Source organism: Abramis brama, assembly GCF_963993115.1.
Source record: "Abramis brama genome assembly, chromosome: 5".
Classification (NCBI taxonomy): Eukaryota; Metazoa; Chordata; class Actinopteri; order Cypriniformes; family Leuciscidae; genus Abramis; species Abramis brama.
The window spans coordinates 7065613-7082103 of NC_139967.1; the positions used below are offsets into that span (position 1 = coordinate 7065613).

The 16491-nt window shown below is 39.6% G+C and overlaps 1 protein-coding gene across 2 annotated transcripts in view; it reads right to left on the bottom strand.

Moving 5' to 3' along the window:
- The window catches only part of rtn4r (reticulon 4 receptor), a 103158-nt gene extending 87357 nt beyond the window's left edge, over positions 1-15801 (bottom strand). Inside the window, exon 1 of one of the 2 annotated variants that reach the window (XM_084115096.1) lies at positions 15323-15801. In XM_084115096.1, coding sequence (XP_083971222.1) covers positions 15323-15344 — 22 coding nt within the window. In that variant the 5' untranslated portion in view covers positions 15345-15801. The remainder of the gene's footprint in view (positions 1-15322) is intronic. The other variant, XM_084115097.1, reaches the window with a different exon arrangement.
- Between the last annotated feature and the right edge of the window lie 690 nt (positions 15802-16491).

Genomic DNA, 16491 nt, shown 5'->3' on the forward strand with positions numbered 1-16491 from the left:
TAGGCCTAGAAAATAAAGTTCCCTTTCGTCCTGGGAACTCCAACGTGTCGTCGGGGGAGTTCCCTGACGAATTGGGATCACGCTAGGGAGCCAATTGCCTTCGAGAGAAATAAAAACAAGCCAATGGAGATTGGCATGCAAGATTTACATTCCGCGACCCGCCTACCAGCGCGGGTATAAAAGGCGGAAGTAAACATTGCGCAATGCCTTTCGCTTCGGAGCCATACAGTGTGTTTTCTGAGCTGCTGTTCTTCGGAGAGTTTATTAATTGAGCATCTTTGGAAGAGGATCTCTAAGAAGACGTGCTGGTGTGACGGCGCTTTAGTGACCACCGCGTTCCTGCCTGCTGTTGATCTCTTTGAAAAAAAAGAGCCGTTTTCACGGCTGGTAGTGGTGAGTGCAGCACACGGGCTTGCAGTTTCCCCGCTGTGTCTGCCGCGGTTGGTCCCTCGGTGCTTCGGCACGTGTTAGAGAGCACTCTCTCTCTTCTAAAAGAGCACCACGGGTGTTTCACGTCCTTTTCAGGATGTCGTTTCATCCGTGCGTTTCTGAATGCGGTCGACTTCTCCCTCAGGAAGATGGTCACAAACACTGCCTCTCGTGTTTGGGCTTAGGGCACGCTGAGGCAGCGTTTGTGAACGAGTTATGTTCTCATTGCGAGAACATGACTCTGGCGATGCTGCGTTCAAGACTGCGAACCCTGAAACATGGGGGAGTCCCTTCAGATAATCCCCGATCTAGTTAGTCTGCCGGTTCAGTTCGGCAGACGGCTACTTCGGTGATTCCTGTTGGTGAGCGTATGAGGATTACAGTGAAGAACGTTCCGTCTGGTGAAAGATCCTCACAGGCTTCTCACTCCTCTAGTAGCTCGTTGCCATTGGCTGTCCCGGTGGAGTTTCCGGCACCGTCCCGTGCGGTTCCGGTTGTCTCCTTCGGGGCGCCGCCTGAGGATCAGATGTCGATCGCGGCATCGGAGGGAGAGCAGTCATCTTCTGGTGATGACTCAGCGGGTCTACCCCCTTCGGGTGTGGTGGCTTCGGCTGAGCCGGACCCAGAAATGGCTGCTATGCTCGAACGGGCAGCCGCGAATGTCGGGCTCGTCTGGAATCCTCCACCGGGTCCCGAACCTTCGCGGCTGGATGATTGGTGTCTCGGAGCGGACCGTGCTGTTGCCCCGCGGCCCGCTCCAGTGCCATTCTTCCCGGAAGTGCATGAGGAGCTGAGGAAGTCTTGGCTGGCCCCTCTGGCGACCAGACGTAGACGACCTCGCTCCTCCTTCCTCACCACCCTTGATGGCGGGGCGTCGCACGGGTACGAGGGAATCCCCCCAGTGGAGCGGTCGGTTGCGATGCAGCTGTGTCCGAAGACCGCTTCCACTTGGCGGGGTGCCCCTTCACTCCCCTCCCACGCCTGTAAGTTTTCCTCTGGTCTGACCAGGGATGCTTACATGGCGTGTGGAGACGCCGCTTCCGCCCTGCATGCCATGGCGCTGCTCCAAGTCCATCAGGCTAAAGCACTCCATGACTTGCAGGCCTCCCGTCAGGAGGACCCCCGAACTTGCCCGATCAGAGTCGTGCTTTCCTTCCTGCAAGATGGGTTGGAGCGAAGGCTGTCTCCCTCCACCCTCAAAGTGTATGTCACTGCAATAGCAGCGCATCACGATGCAGTAGAAGGTAAGTCTTTGGGGAAGCACGACCTGATCATCAGATTCCTTAAGGGTGCTAGGAGGTTAAATCCACCTCGTGTTTTGCACTCTGTACCCTCTTGGGACCTAGCTCTGGCTCTTAGAGCTCTTCAAAGTCCTCCCTTTGAGCCCTTGTCAACAGTTGAGTTGAATATCCTGTCCATTAAGACAGCGCTCCTGTTGGCATTGGCTTCTTTCAAGAGGGTCGGGGATCTGCAAGCTTTTTCGGTCGACGAATCGTGCCTAGAGTTCGGGCCGGGCCTTTCTCATGTTGTATTGAGACCCCGGCTCGGATATGTGCCCAAGGTTCCTACCACTCCCTTCGTGGACCAGGTAGTGAACCTGCAAGCGCTGCCCCAGGAGGAGGCAGACCCAGCCCTAGCTTTTCTCTGTCCCGTCCGCGCCCTGCGGGTTTATATTGACAGAACGCAAAGCTTCAGGACCTCAGATCAGCTCTTTGTCTGTTACGGAGGCCAGCAGAAGGGGAAGACTGTCTCCAAGCAGAGGTTAGCTCACTGGTTAGTGGATGCTATCACCCGAGCGTATGAGTCTCTGGGTGAGCCTTGTCCTCCAAGGTTGCGTGCTCACTCTACTAGAGGTGTTGCCGCTTCCTGGGCTTTGGCTCAAGGCGCCTCGCTGACAGACATCTGTAGAGCTGCGGGCTGGGCGACACCGAACACGTTCGCTAGATTCTATAGCCTACGTGTGGAACCTGATTCCTCCCGAGTACTCGCTACGGCCAGTGGTGTGAGGGAATAGGTTGTGTCGGCTTGCTACGCCACTCCGTGCCTCGGCCGGATATGTGCGTCCTTTGCTCCTTTGGCGCCCTACGTCGGTGAGCCTCGTGAGTTCCTCCATCACCCCTCCGGTGCCAGGCGTGGCGGACCGCCTGGTGCCAGGTCTGAAACCTCTAGTAGGAGTTGCTAGTAGACTGGGTGTTTTTTCCAGTGGTCTCTACGGTGACCCATGATGCCACGTGCAGTTCGGCCAATCCTGAGTACAGGGAACTGGACACTGTTTGGCTCCTCAGCGAAAAGCATTGCGCAATGTTTACTTCCGCCTTTTATACCCGCGCTGGTAGGCGGGTCGCGGAATGCAAATCTTGCATGCCAATCTCCATTGGCTCGTTTTTATTTCTCTCGAAGGCAATTGGCTCCCTAGCGTGATCCCAATTCGTCAGGGAACTCCCCCGACGACACGTCGTTCCCTGTACTCAGGGAACGAGGGTTACATACGTAACCGAGACGTTTTCTTTAGTTTTCTTCAGAAACGTGGAATTGTTTTTTAGAGTTTTTTTTTTTTACTTTTAGAGTTAGATTTTTCATTATTTTGTCTGTACAGGTACATTTGAAATTGCCCAGAAAACTCTATTGCCATGCACCAGAATATTTGCACTGAGTTCATCTCATTCACTTCCCACAAGCAACCTAAGTGAACAGTGTCTGAAAAATCACCCATAACAATGATGTCATTAGTTCTATCAAGGTGGTTATCTCCGTAATCGTGTGTAAGTCATTTGCTCGGATCCAGTGAAACATCCGTGTTGTTTCTCACTGTCAGACGTTGCCTTCTCATCTGCCACGCTTCGGTCCTCTCCAACCAGACGAATGACGGTCTGAATATCTTTTCCCATGCAGGCCTGACTCCTAATGTAGATACATTGCTTGTTTCAAACTATACTTATGATGAAATACAAGATCTTTTGTCTTCTATTCTGTTTCACACTTTATTGTTGTTTCATTGTATTAGTGTTTTTATCTCCGATGGGTATATCAGCCATTCACTTTGTGCCTTTGTTTCTCTGTCTAGCCATCCGTCTGTCTCTCTCTCTCTCTCTCTCTCTCTCTCTCTCTCTCTCTGTCGATCTGTCTGTGATTCTTTTTCTATCTTACTCATTGATTTTTCTTTCCTCAAAGTAAAAAAAAAATGTCTAAGATGAGCAATACTTGCACTTCTGAATTTTATAAAGAAGAAGTGTAAAAGGAATCAGTATTGTTGCTGTTATAGAAAAAAATAAAAAAAAGAAGCTTTCTTCTCCAAAGAAGCTTTGGAGAATGTTTTTTTCCCCCATCTAAAGAGATATACTTATTTAAAGCCGGAAGAAAGAAGCAAAAAAGATAAACACAGTCTTTCTTTGTCCATATTTGATTAAATTCCCAGTGTTATTGAGCAGTATCAGTTAACACAGAAAGAATCAATATCAGTGTGATACGCTAAGGTTTTATGTGATATCTCAAGTTAGTTTGTTTAGCATTTGAAACACATGCTAGTCTCAGATCCAGACAAGAGCCAATTCTATGGGCTGAAATATGTGCCACCAGAAACTGAATTTGAATCAATTATATTTGAATTTGAATTGCTAAACTTGAATAATTGCATTGAAAAACTGAATTTGAATCACATAATTTGAAATTGTATTGTTTAATTTGAATAATTGCATTGGAAAACTGAATCTGAATTGTATAATTTGAAATTGAATTTATTTGTTTGGAACTGAAGTCCAATATAATTTGATCCTCACTGAAAATTCAACTCTCTATATATCCTCACATTCAGTTCTCACAATTCAGATTCAGATCACCAAATTCAGTTTCAAGTTACTGTGACAGACATCCGGGTAGTTGGAGGATGAAGGAAGAGCAATCGAGCGCAGATCGATAGATAGAGTTATCCCTTATATATATCTGCCTGAATATATATATAGTTATAGGCTTCAGGCTGATTCAGGCAGATATATAAATTTATAAGGGATAATGTATATAGCGAGGCGGTTGTTATAGCGAATAACAACCCCGACAGGTCTTGAATCAGCTTGAACATTATCCCGCTTATTACATGGCTACCTACAAAATAAATAAATAATTTGACACAAATTATTGATTTAAAAAGGAGTTTATTGATTTAAAAACGATTGTATTGCTTCCGCTAAAGAAAATAGTCCGTTCCGCGTCCATAGCAACGCTCTGTTTTTCATGGCAACGGTGTGATATACTTCGCAGCATCTGTTATCAAGAAATAACGGCCGCATTCTACATTGGAATTCAACCAAGCCATGTAATAAGTATATCACACTGTTGTCATGAAAAACAGAGCGTTGCTATGGACGCGGAACGGACTATTTTCAGCAAAAGAAAACTCAACTATTTCCTCCAGCAGCGTTGTGTCGGTTTTGGCTCACAGGAAGCGGGCAGTAAGTCTCCAGATCCTGCAGCCGCAGACAAACTCTGCTGCCCCGCTGTAGTTTCTCTCCGTCCGCCGGCCACCGGCAAAGGCAGTGGAACTTCCCGCCGAAATATACGTACTCCCGATCACCACTATGTCTTTGGCCAGTCCCATCTGGATCAGCGGGGACCGGTGCAGCAGCAAGGTGAAGCTGTGTTCGCTGCCGCGGGCCACGGAGAGAGAGAGGCCACAGGTTTCATTCTCACTTGTGAAATGTTATCCCTTGCTTTTATTTATTTATTATTATTTTATTTTTTCATTTCTTTCGTTCTAACATCCATAAGCAGCACAACAGTCTGGCATATTTAGTGCTGAGTGATGATCCTGCGACACTGAACTCTATCTATCGATATCGATCTGCGCTCGATTGCTCTTCCTTCATCCTCCAACTACCCGGATGTCTGTCACAGTAACTTGAAACTGAATTTGGTGATCTGAATCTGAATTGTGAGAACTGAATGTGAGGATATATAGAGAGTTGAATTTTCAGTGAGGATCAAATTGTATTGGACTTCAGTTCCAAACAAATAAATTCAATTTCAAATTATACAATTCAGATTCAGTTTTTCAATGCAATTATTCAAATTAAACAATACAATTTCAAATTATGTGATTCAAATTCATTTTTCCAATGCAAATATTCAAGATTAGCAATTCAAATTCAAATATAAATTATTCAAATTCAGTTTCTGGTGGCACATATTTCAGCCCATACAATTCTTTCGCAACAATAGTCTAATGTAAAATGATACTGTGGTTGACTGTGCCTTATCTCCACTGCATCCTTGAGCTCCAGATTAATATTTTTCTGTCATGACAACTCTTGGAGTGTTTGGCCTGGTAATGGATGTGACAGTGTTGATATGTTTGGTCTTGGTGGAATAGATCTGCTAAACTATTCAACAATATTACTCATCTGCTTGCATTGGCATCATTGTATGAGAATTGAACTGAGCTGGACGATGACATTACTGTTTTCTCCAGAGCAGCTGTATAGATAAATTAACAACTTTTTAACAGAAATTAATCAACACTGAACTTATTTAAGCTGGAAAATGACACTATTTTCTTCTAGAGCTGCTGTAGGGATGGCGAAAACTAAAAATTTTCTTGACCGACCACCGAGCCTCATTAGCCGGTTGAAACCGGTTAACCGATTAGTTTAAAATATACGCTATTTGAAATAACAGCCATTTCGAGCCGCGCCTGCAATTTCGCAACTCTGTCGCATCTCTCTGCCGCTCTGCCGCCCTTCCACTCACGTCACTTTTTTAAAATCCCCTACAGCGCGAAACATGAGTCCTGCAAACGCGGCGCCGAGGAGCTTGTATGTAATCGGAGGACAAATGGCTCTTTAGTTTCGAAATGGTTTGGGTACAAGGTGATCGCGTTGAAAATAAAGGCGTTTGTCTAGCGTTAGAAGCTCATTTGAAACATTGCCGCGGCTCATTTAAGAAAATGACAGCTCCGAAGAGAAAATAAAGGCGTTTGTCTAGCGTTAGAAGCTCATTTGAAACATTGCCGCGGCTCATTTAAGAAAATGACAGCTCCGAAGAGACGCCGCTTTAGTTTGAGGTAGTGCTAACAATAATAAAGAAAGATGATGATCATCATCACCTTATCTGTTACCACTGAAATCAAGCACTTTATCACACAAGTTGCAACTTACATCTGTGTCATTCTTTTTGGTGAAATGGTCCCACACACTACTTTTCTTTGCACGCTTCATCCTGTCGTCTGCCCTGGCTCTAACCTCGAGTGTTTTAGCCTGTAGCCTTTACTTTTCGCAAACCTTGTGAGCGCGCGAACCCAGACGCTGTGACCTCGCGGCTCGTGCCAAATGTTTTTATTGGTTTATTAAGTACAAACAGGCGAGTTATGAAAAATTGAGTGTGAGGAATTTGTTCACTTCACACAAAAAGATCTTGGAATGAGATGGCTAACTGTAGTAGCGTTTAGTCCACTGTCTATAATAGCCTAATTTAGAGATCACTTTTTTTTTCTTTACCAACTACCGACAACTTTGATCGGTTAACGTTGATACGGTCAACCATCGGTCAAACAGTCATCGGTTAACATCCCTAGCCAAAACAAACTTTATTTTCCTGTTATCACCATAAAGCTGCTTTGAAACAATCTGTATTGTTAAAAGCTCTATAGAAATAAAGGTGACTTGACACTGCTGCTGCTGCTGAGCAAATACAGGACTTGCTACTGCCAATACATACATGACATGCTACTGTGAGCAAGAAAGACATACTGCTGCTGTACAATATAGAGTACATGAATTACCCGTTGCAGATCTATACAGGTGGAGCTGGGGAAGGTGGAGGGTTTCTGAAAGTTTTCTGCGACTGCTATAGATAATGCTGACCAGTATTTTAAAGTTGAGCAGCGAGCTCATTGGCTACTGATACAGCAGGAACCAATCAGCTGTGCGTATAGAGAATGATGTGATTGCAAGGAGATTTGGGTTAGAGTTTCATGGCAGAACTTCATATAGTGAATCCTCATTGAATAAAAAACGTCACCAAAACAAAAAGAAGACAAATAAGTAATTATATTTTGCATTGGTCCATTATGATTTTTTGGATAATATATATATTTTTTTATGAGAATAAAACATGGAAAATAATTTTCCCCACAAATTCAGATTATTGTAATACACAGATGAAGATTTTAAATAAACAACTGGTTATTCCCATTAGATTCACAGTACTGTAATATAATTATCTGATCATTTTAATATTTATAATAATTTGTTTTTATCAATAAAGTAATTAAAGTTTATTATTATTTTATTATAGTTTTTGTATTACATAAATCCATATATATATATATAGATATATAGTTGTCCTAAAAACAGACTTGATTTTCTTTATGAAACATTTTTCTATTTATTTTTAGTGTGATTGTGGTGTGATACTGTATGATCCAGATATGTTCTTGAGAAGTTGTAAAACATATGTAAATATATTTACACTTGTAAAACTCTGTTTCCACTTTACCCATTATCTAGTGGGTTATTTTCCAAAGTCAGTTTTGTTTTGACTAGGCAAATATAAATGTACACACACTGTGGCCCTCTAATTCTATTAGATTTAATGAAAATCCTCAAAACCAGATGAATAAATCTATATCATAACGACCTTCTGTCAAAGTCTGAATCCAAAGCCTTGTGGCTCTCACACTCTAATAGTGCTGATTTCTAAGAGATATGCTAAAAGATTGTCACTAATGGATCTGTGGTGTTAAAGGTCTGAAAAAAAATCCCGGTTGCCTGAGTGATAACGAGAAAAAGGTGACAGCGAGCAGAGAGAAACAGAGTGTAAAGGTGGCTGGATAGGAACAAACAAAGAAATGCGAAAAGAAAAAAAGATGAGACAGATGGACGAAAGAAGGAGGAACAACACTGACTTATCATCCAGACAAAGGCTCCAGTCATGCACCTAATTTAAGGTCGTCCTGTGCTCTGTCTAATTAACTATTTACCAGCTCATCCATCATGAACTCTATTCAGCTTCTTACAGAGACCTCCTCTCCAGATTAAAGGATAAATGTTTCATTACCATGGGCGTGTTCAGCTAAAAATGGCGTTCTGTAGCGTTCATATTCGAGTTTTGTAATGAGAAAATAAAAGAGGTTGAACATGAATCACCATGATTTTTTTTTCCTAAGAAAAGAGAATGGCCACCGCAGCTTGAAAGAGAAGCACAGGCTCACTTGTTAGCTTAAAGCTTTATACGTGTTTGCTTTGAAAGGGAGAAAGTGGTGTTTGTCTGGAGATAGAGTCGTAGTTAATCCTCAGAGGGACGTTTTACTGCATGTCCACCTCTTGTCAATTACGCTGTAAGTTCCAAGGCACCGTGTTCACCGCAATTAGATCCTCCTTCCAGGCAATATCTGAAATACATTTACATATGATCGTTTATGCAGACTTTAATGCAGACAAAAGTTGTTGATCAAACAGTACTGTACCTGCCCAGGAGGAGCACTAATTAACAGAGCTGGACGGTACGATGTGTTCAGCGCAGGTAATGGAGAAAATGTGCCAATTTTGCTTTACCATTTATAATGTGGTGGTGTATTTATGAGGTTATCAGTATGCAGGCGTATGCTTTATTTTACAAATGACAGCGAGGTACATGCAGTAATGCACAAAAACAAGGACACAGGATGAGGAGGAGGATGATGTTTACAATAGTTTTTCACTTAAACAAGAAGTGAGAACTCACAAATTAGTTATGTCTACATTATTGGAATTATATGGAAGCTTGTTTCCGCCACTGAATAAAAAAAATAAAAAAGGTAATTGCGACTTTTTATCTAACATTCTGACTGTTTTTCTTGCAATTGCAAGTTTTTTTTGCAAGAGTTTTTTTTCTCAGAATTGCGTGATATAAAGTCACAGTTGTGTGTTATAAAGTCAGAATTCCAACAATCGCAATTGCGAGTTTATGTCTCGCAATTCTGACTTTTTTCTCTCACAATTCTGACTTTTTTTGCAATTGCAAGTTTATATCTCGCATTTCGGCAAAAAAAAATAGTTCTAGTCTTTTTCTATAAGTTTTTTTTTCCCAGAATTGCGTGTTTATATCTCACAAATCTGTTATAATTTTCACAATTGCGTGTTATGAAGTCAGAATTGCGAGATATAAACTTGCAATACTGAGAAAAAAGTCAGAATTGCAAGATAAAAAGTTGCAATTACCTTTTTTATTTTTTATTCTGTGGCAGAAACAAGCTTCCATTGAATTACCACATGATCCTTCAGAAATTGTTTTATTATGCTGATTTGTCTACAAAAATATGAACTGTTTTCAACATTTATAATAATAAGAAATGTTTCTTGAGCAGCAAATCATCATATTAGAATGATTTCTGAAGGATCATGTGATGCTGAAGACTGATGCTGATTGCATCACAGGAATAAATTACATTTTAAAATAGATTACGATAGCAAACAGTCATTTTAAATTGTAATAAAAATGAAGTATTACTGTATGTCTGATAAAATAAATGCAGCCTTGGTGAGCATTAGAGACTTATTTAAAATAAATATAATTATTATAACTACTAATAATCATTCTAAACTTAGTATATATATATATATATATATATATATATATATATATATATATATATATATATATATATATATACAGACAAACACGCACATATTCACAGTACACACATATGATGTAAAATGATATAAAATTACACATACTGTGATTTTGATCATACTGCCCTATAATGCAGGAAATATAAAATAATTTTTTACCAAGAATAATAATGTTTGGAACTCTGATATTAAAAACTGTTATTAACTGATATTAAAAAATTTTCATAAAATGGTCCACACCCATTGCGACGATCCTAAAATATTTAATTTCTCCTCGATTTCAATTTGAAATCACGCAAAAGTTAATCCAGTTTCATTCCACGATTTAGCTCAAAGCATTTTAATAGTCAAAAGCTGCATAAAATGATAAGTTACAGCAGCTGGAAACGTAATTTCATACCTTCAACTATGACTTTTAAGCTTATTTTGCTAAGAATAACTTCAAATTTAACAATACCTTCATTTTGTCATTCACAAGACATCCTGTGTCGATGGAAGACTGCAAAGCATCATTAAACTGCATCTCGGAAAGGTCACTCGATTGATGCGGTTTGGTCATTCGCTTGAACACAGAGCTTGACTGATGCAATAGTATGTGAGATTACCTGGATAAATGAACCTATTGCAGTGGATTTAGTTCATTTAGAGGGATTTGATGAGCGTCTATTGAGTCTCTCACCACGCTTGTAATACTTTTCCCACTATATGTGATGGAATTATTTATTAATTTTTGAGAAAGATTGAATCCACAAATGTTGCATAATGCAGAATCAGCCACATACAGCTTTGACAGTTTGAAGCCTACAAGATACAGGAAGCTGATATTTTCAGTATTCTTATTATATTATTCAATGTGTTTCCATCATCCTGGAATCCATTCAATTACATAATGTGTCAGGGACAAACCCACACGAAATTTGCTCTAAGGTTGCTCTTTCATAGCTCATGAGACTTAAGTTAAACATATTTTGAGAATTCCATTATGTATCAGTGACATCCCTCCTAAAATCCTAAAAGAAATACAAAATAGACACAATCAGAGTCAATTGTTAACACACAGTGTGAGAATAGAGCAATAAAATCAAAGCTGCACACTCACAAGTTGAGTTCATGTTGAAATCTCATCAAAATCAGATCTCATTTTGAGATATTTTTGAGATCACTTCAGAAACTCACACATGTGAGATTTTTGTTTCTTTCAAAATCTGAGATACTGGAGCAAAACTCTATTTTGATCTTTCTTTTGAGAGAAGATATTTTATTTCCTTCAGGAAGTCACTAAAGTGAAAGGCATATATGCATATTGGTTTTATGTTTGGTAACATATTGTTGTTTATTCTCATAGCTGTTGTTGTTTTTCTATGAAAATATACATACATATAATGAATGAATGTGTGTGTGTGTGTGTGTGTGTGTGTGTGTGTGTGTGTGTGTGTGTGTGTGTGTGTGTGTGTGTGTGTGTATATATATATATATATATATATATATATATATATATATATACATACATACACATACATTAAATTATGTGTTTACCTATACTATATTTTTAATTATGAATAGTCTCATTTCCTTGTGTTAAAAACAAAAAAAAATATTTTTTATTTAAATTTAATTAAGAATAAATACAATTAGAAACAATAAAAAATTAATTACAAATCTATTTAATTTAACAAATAACACTGATTCTAACTACACCGTATAAATGGCAGTTGAAAATCCAGGCTGACTTGATTGGTTGACTGTGATGCTTTCGAAATTAAGCAGACGCACACATTGCACACAATTGAAAAAAAATATATATCGCCCAGCCCTATTGTGATGTTTGAAATCCCAGCACTATCCAGACCATAGCTAGCATGATTCATCCTGTCAACCCATGCGACTTCATAACAGCTGATCCTCTTTCTTTACACCTGCGAGTAGCAGATGAAGCTCTGTATCAGAGAGACCTCACAGCAGAATGAGCCTCCTTCCAACAGAGCGCTCTCTGAGAGTCTGCCATGTATTCTGATCATCCTCATCATTTGGTTGGATAATAGGAGACTAGAGTGTAAATGACTCGTTTGCCGTCTGTGTAAATATGTATGGTTTCTGAAGAGGGTCTGGTTGAGAGTGACAGTCTGAAGGAAAGTTATTAGACAAAACCTTCTTCTGAAAGCTCACCACAATGAATTAGCTTCCCCCGTTTCTGCTGGAGAGCTGCAGGCTGGCATGTTTTCCGCAGTTTAAATGCGTTTTCTGATGGACTCGAGGAAAACTGCTTTTCTGAAACAAGAACATCTTGGAGAAAAACGCTATTCTGACAAGCTTAAAACACACATCTCTGTTAACCATGTCAACTGACTGAAGTGCTTCTAAACTCACTATAGAGAACCATCTTCACCAGGTTTCTGCTTTTGTCTTTGGTGTTGATTTGTATAATTTGCCACCTACTTTACAGAAAGATTACAACACAAATATATGCACATTCTTTAAAATGAAAAATTCCTTGCATAACACCCGTATGTCCCATAAGTCATTCTAAGCCATTCTAATTCTCCTTCAGGCAAGAATCAATGGCATTGGTGTTAATGATATCAAACCTGCTGGGTTGTCTCAGAATGTGCCATATTTTAATTTGAAAGCAAGTACAAATTAAATTTGTGAGTTGTAGCAGATGGGGAGATTTTCAGTGGATCATTTAAGGTTTTCTTTTTGTTTTGTTTTTTGTCTTTATTTTGGAGCTTGACAGTCATGTCATCAGGAACTTGGGCTTTAACTAATGGCTATTTTTATAATTGATTAATTGATCAATTATTTCTTTGACTAATCAGATAATATTCAGATAAAATCAGATATTCTGCCAATGCACTGTGCAAGTCTATAAAAATAAAAAGATAGATGCGCACATAAGATCTAGCTAATGCATATTACAATACAAAAACATACAATAAATATATATTTGTGTCAAGCCTTTTAAAGCCAGAAGTATTTCAATCACTTAATTATGAGTCGGAAAACATTCATAAAGCATAAACATAAAAAAAAAAAAAAAAAACTTTTTTTTTGTTCTACTGAAAAGATAACAGTTTGACATGGGTGAGTAAATAATAAAGTATATTAAATAATAACAAAGGTTTTTCTATATACTATTGTTCACTCATTAATGAAATTAATCATATACTGTATAGATGACTACAGCTTAGAAGAGGCAAAAATCAGACAAACAAAGAGAATGAGAGAAAAAGCTTTCTGAGTGGGCTGTCACCATGCACTCAACACCGTTTTGCTCTTGTTTTAATTACAGGATTCACAGCAAAAAAAAAAAAAACATACATCATTTATCATCCAAATACCAGTACCTTCCCACAACACAGTACGGAAATGAAGACATCTTATTCATTTTCCTCTCTCTACCCCAGCAAAACCATCTGCGCGACTAGACTACCCCTCTTTCTCATCCTTAACGCTCTCCGTCTCTCTATGATGGAATATTTAATGTGTTTTCAGTTCAATCAGGTTAGCTCAGCGAGACGGGAGGGGCCATGGAAACCCAATGGGTCTAAACAGTGAGAAGTACGTGACCACCTGGCATCCTAAACACCATCACAACTCCTGTGAGAAAGCACACCGTGAGGAAACACACAAGATGGGTCACGCATGAAACACTGCACTGTAAGCTTCTTTTTTTTTTACTTTAATTAATGCAATACCTTTTGCATTGTGGCAAAGAATGACACTAGAGTGTATTGCGCTTGCCGGATGAGAGTTGTGCAGTGAGCTGCTTCCATCCTTTGAGCTTTACGGATTTAGTCGCTGCTGTATATGGGTGGAGCACTGCTGTTTTTCAACACCTCCCAGAGCTTCTTGTGATGTGATCTTTAGTTAGATCTGCTCACGAACTCACAAGTGCAAGCACAACAACAAGCATCAAGTTATTTGTTAAATCCTAATTAGACCATGGATAATGCAGAACTAATGTGTTGCAACCATTTTCTACAGTGCCCTAATAAAGCTCTGCTGTCCTCTTTGGGTTGAAAACAGCAAAACAGGAAGCTGAACTAAACTCAAGTCTTTATGTTCTTGATTTCAGGACCACGGACAGCGTCTTTCTGAATTACTGTCTGATGTAATATAAACCAAATGTGAGACTTAACACCGATACAACTTGATAGAATTAAATTAGTAAATGTTTATGTGTGATCCCCTTGACATATCTGTCAATAAATGAATGAAATACCTTTTTGGTTTTACTATTTTGTAATAAGTGAATGAAACTGATTTTTCTATAACAGATATCTTGAGCCGAACATACTCATGTTTAGATATATAAGCTCAATTCTAATGATTAAAGTCAGCATATTCATTCACATCATGCCAATTCTACTTGTATGCCACTTTTTTATGTAGTATGTACGCAGTTGCATAGGATGCTGATAAGGAAAACGTTCAAGATGTTAGATTAGCGTCCCTTTCTTCAGATACTGGTATTGAATGTGCTAAAATACCTATTGTAGGCTTCGTTTGATAACTATAATAATATTGTAGATTAAATTAAATATCAACATAGAACGCAAAACAGCATCAACAGAACTGTACGCGCCACTATCAATTACCAACAACAACTATTTGCAATCCTCATTCGCTCCATTCATTGTCCAGCCCTACGTAATTAAATATTCGGGTGTAAAAGCCAATGGCCACTCCCCCAAACGCCATATGCAAATAAGTAGACAGGACCGCAGCTGAAACAACTCAAATTGACACAGTTTGTATATTTTAAACCCCTTTCTTATTGCTCATTAGTAAAACGTTTTCAAATAAATAAAATTATTTACTTCACATTTCTCACTGCATCAACAACGAGAAGAGTCTCGTCTCCGATAGGAAACTAACCAACCTCAACCATGCATTAACCTATTCAGGTGCACCCAAGCTCGCGCATCCCTTCATGAACGTGCATTAACGAGTTGAGAAACATGCATAACTGCACGAGCCATAGCAATTGTGGTTCTTACTGACAGACTGTTTTCAGTGGGACAGACCGACGTGTCAAACTAGGATGCTTTAAAAACGAAGTGTACGGAAGCAGAAAATTATCGTTTTCTATGGAGAGTTCTGAATATATGATCAAACCGATTCAATAACAATATGTTCCGGGATACAAGCAACCTTTTCGTCCGTGACAGACATTTCAGGATGCGCGCGGCGTAGCGTATAAATGCGGCAGTTAAAATATATGTAGCCTATATGAAATAAACAATAACGAATTCAACAAATATAACTTTTTAAAAATAATTTCCGTGACTTACCCTCAACAATTAAAGTCTTCATGTTTTATGAATATATCCAGTAAATTAGTAATCCCAGAAAGAGGTCCCCGTTGGACTGGAGAAGACGGTGTTTTCCTCGCTGTGGTAAATTTGAATAATTTGCAAACCTCACGGAAGATGAACCACCATCATCCCTGTCGTTGAAACTTTAGCCGACGGTCGCCGGACAGGCGCGGGACGGAGAGCAGCGTCTCCCGGTGGTTCCTCTCTCAGTCATTTGGGCAGAGACACAATCACAGTAATATCCAAACTCAAATATCTGCTTCTGCCGAAGAGGACCTGCCCGGAGGAATGCCGAAACCTGGCGAAAGTCACACTGGAAGAGGATAAACTACTGTCGGGATGAATCCATATAGACTATGGCACATTTCCGGTGAAAGCAGAAGTATTCCAACGATCCGAGTGTCCGTGCAGCCGCGCGGGAGGAACGGGAAGAGGCTGTGGCGCCGTGCGTGTGTGTGTGTGTGTGTGTGAGAGAGAGAGAGAGAGAGAGAGAGAGAGAGAGAGAGAGAGAGAGAGAGAGAGAGATGGGGGGGGGGGGCTAAGAGATGAATACGGGTCATTTTTGCAGACATTTTTATAAACACATCAACAAAAATGTATGTAAAATTTTGATGATAATTATGTGGATACATCATTTTTTGTGCCTCCAGTTTAGGTAAAACCTTTTTTCCCTATATTCCCTTTCTACAGTAATAAGCTATTCAATCAATCAATCAATCAATAATGACAGCAGGATCTTTTCAAGAGATCCTTGTCAATAGTAAGTTCTCTTTTTTTAAAATGTGTCCCAACATTAAAATGGCCTTAATTAACTTTATTTTTAGCTTGAGATTGCACAATTAACACATATTATTAGTCATATCGAATACTTAACATTAACTTTAAAAATCAATGTAAATCACTAAAGTGAAACTAGAAAAGCACCCGTTTTACAGAATGATCCATACATTGAATCGTGTCTATATATTGTTCACCCAAAAAGGAAAATTCTGTCATCTTTTACTCACCCTCAGGCTGTTCCAAACTCGTATGAATTTCTTTCTTCTGCTGAACGCAAAAGAAGATATTTTGAAACCAAACTTGGTGATCCCCATTGACATCCATAGTATTGACTTCCATAGTATAAAAAAAAAAAAAAAAAAAAA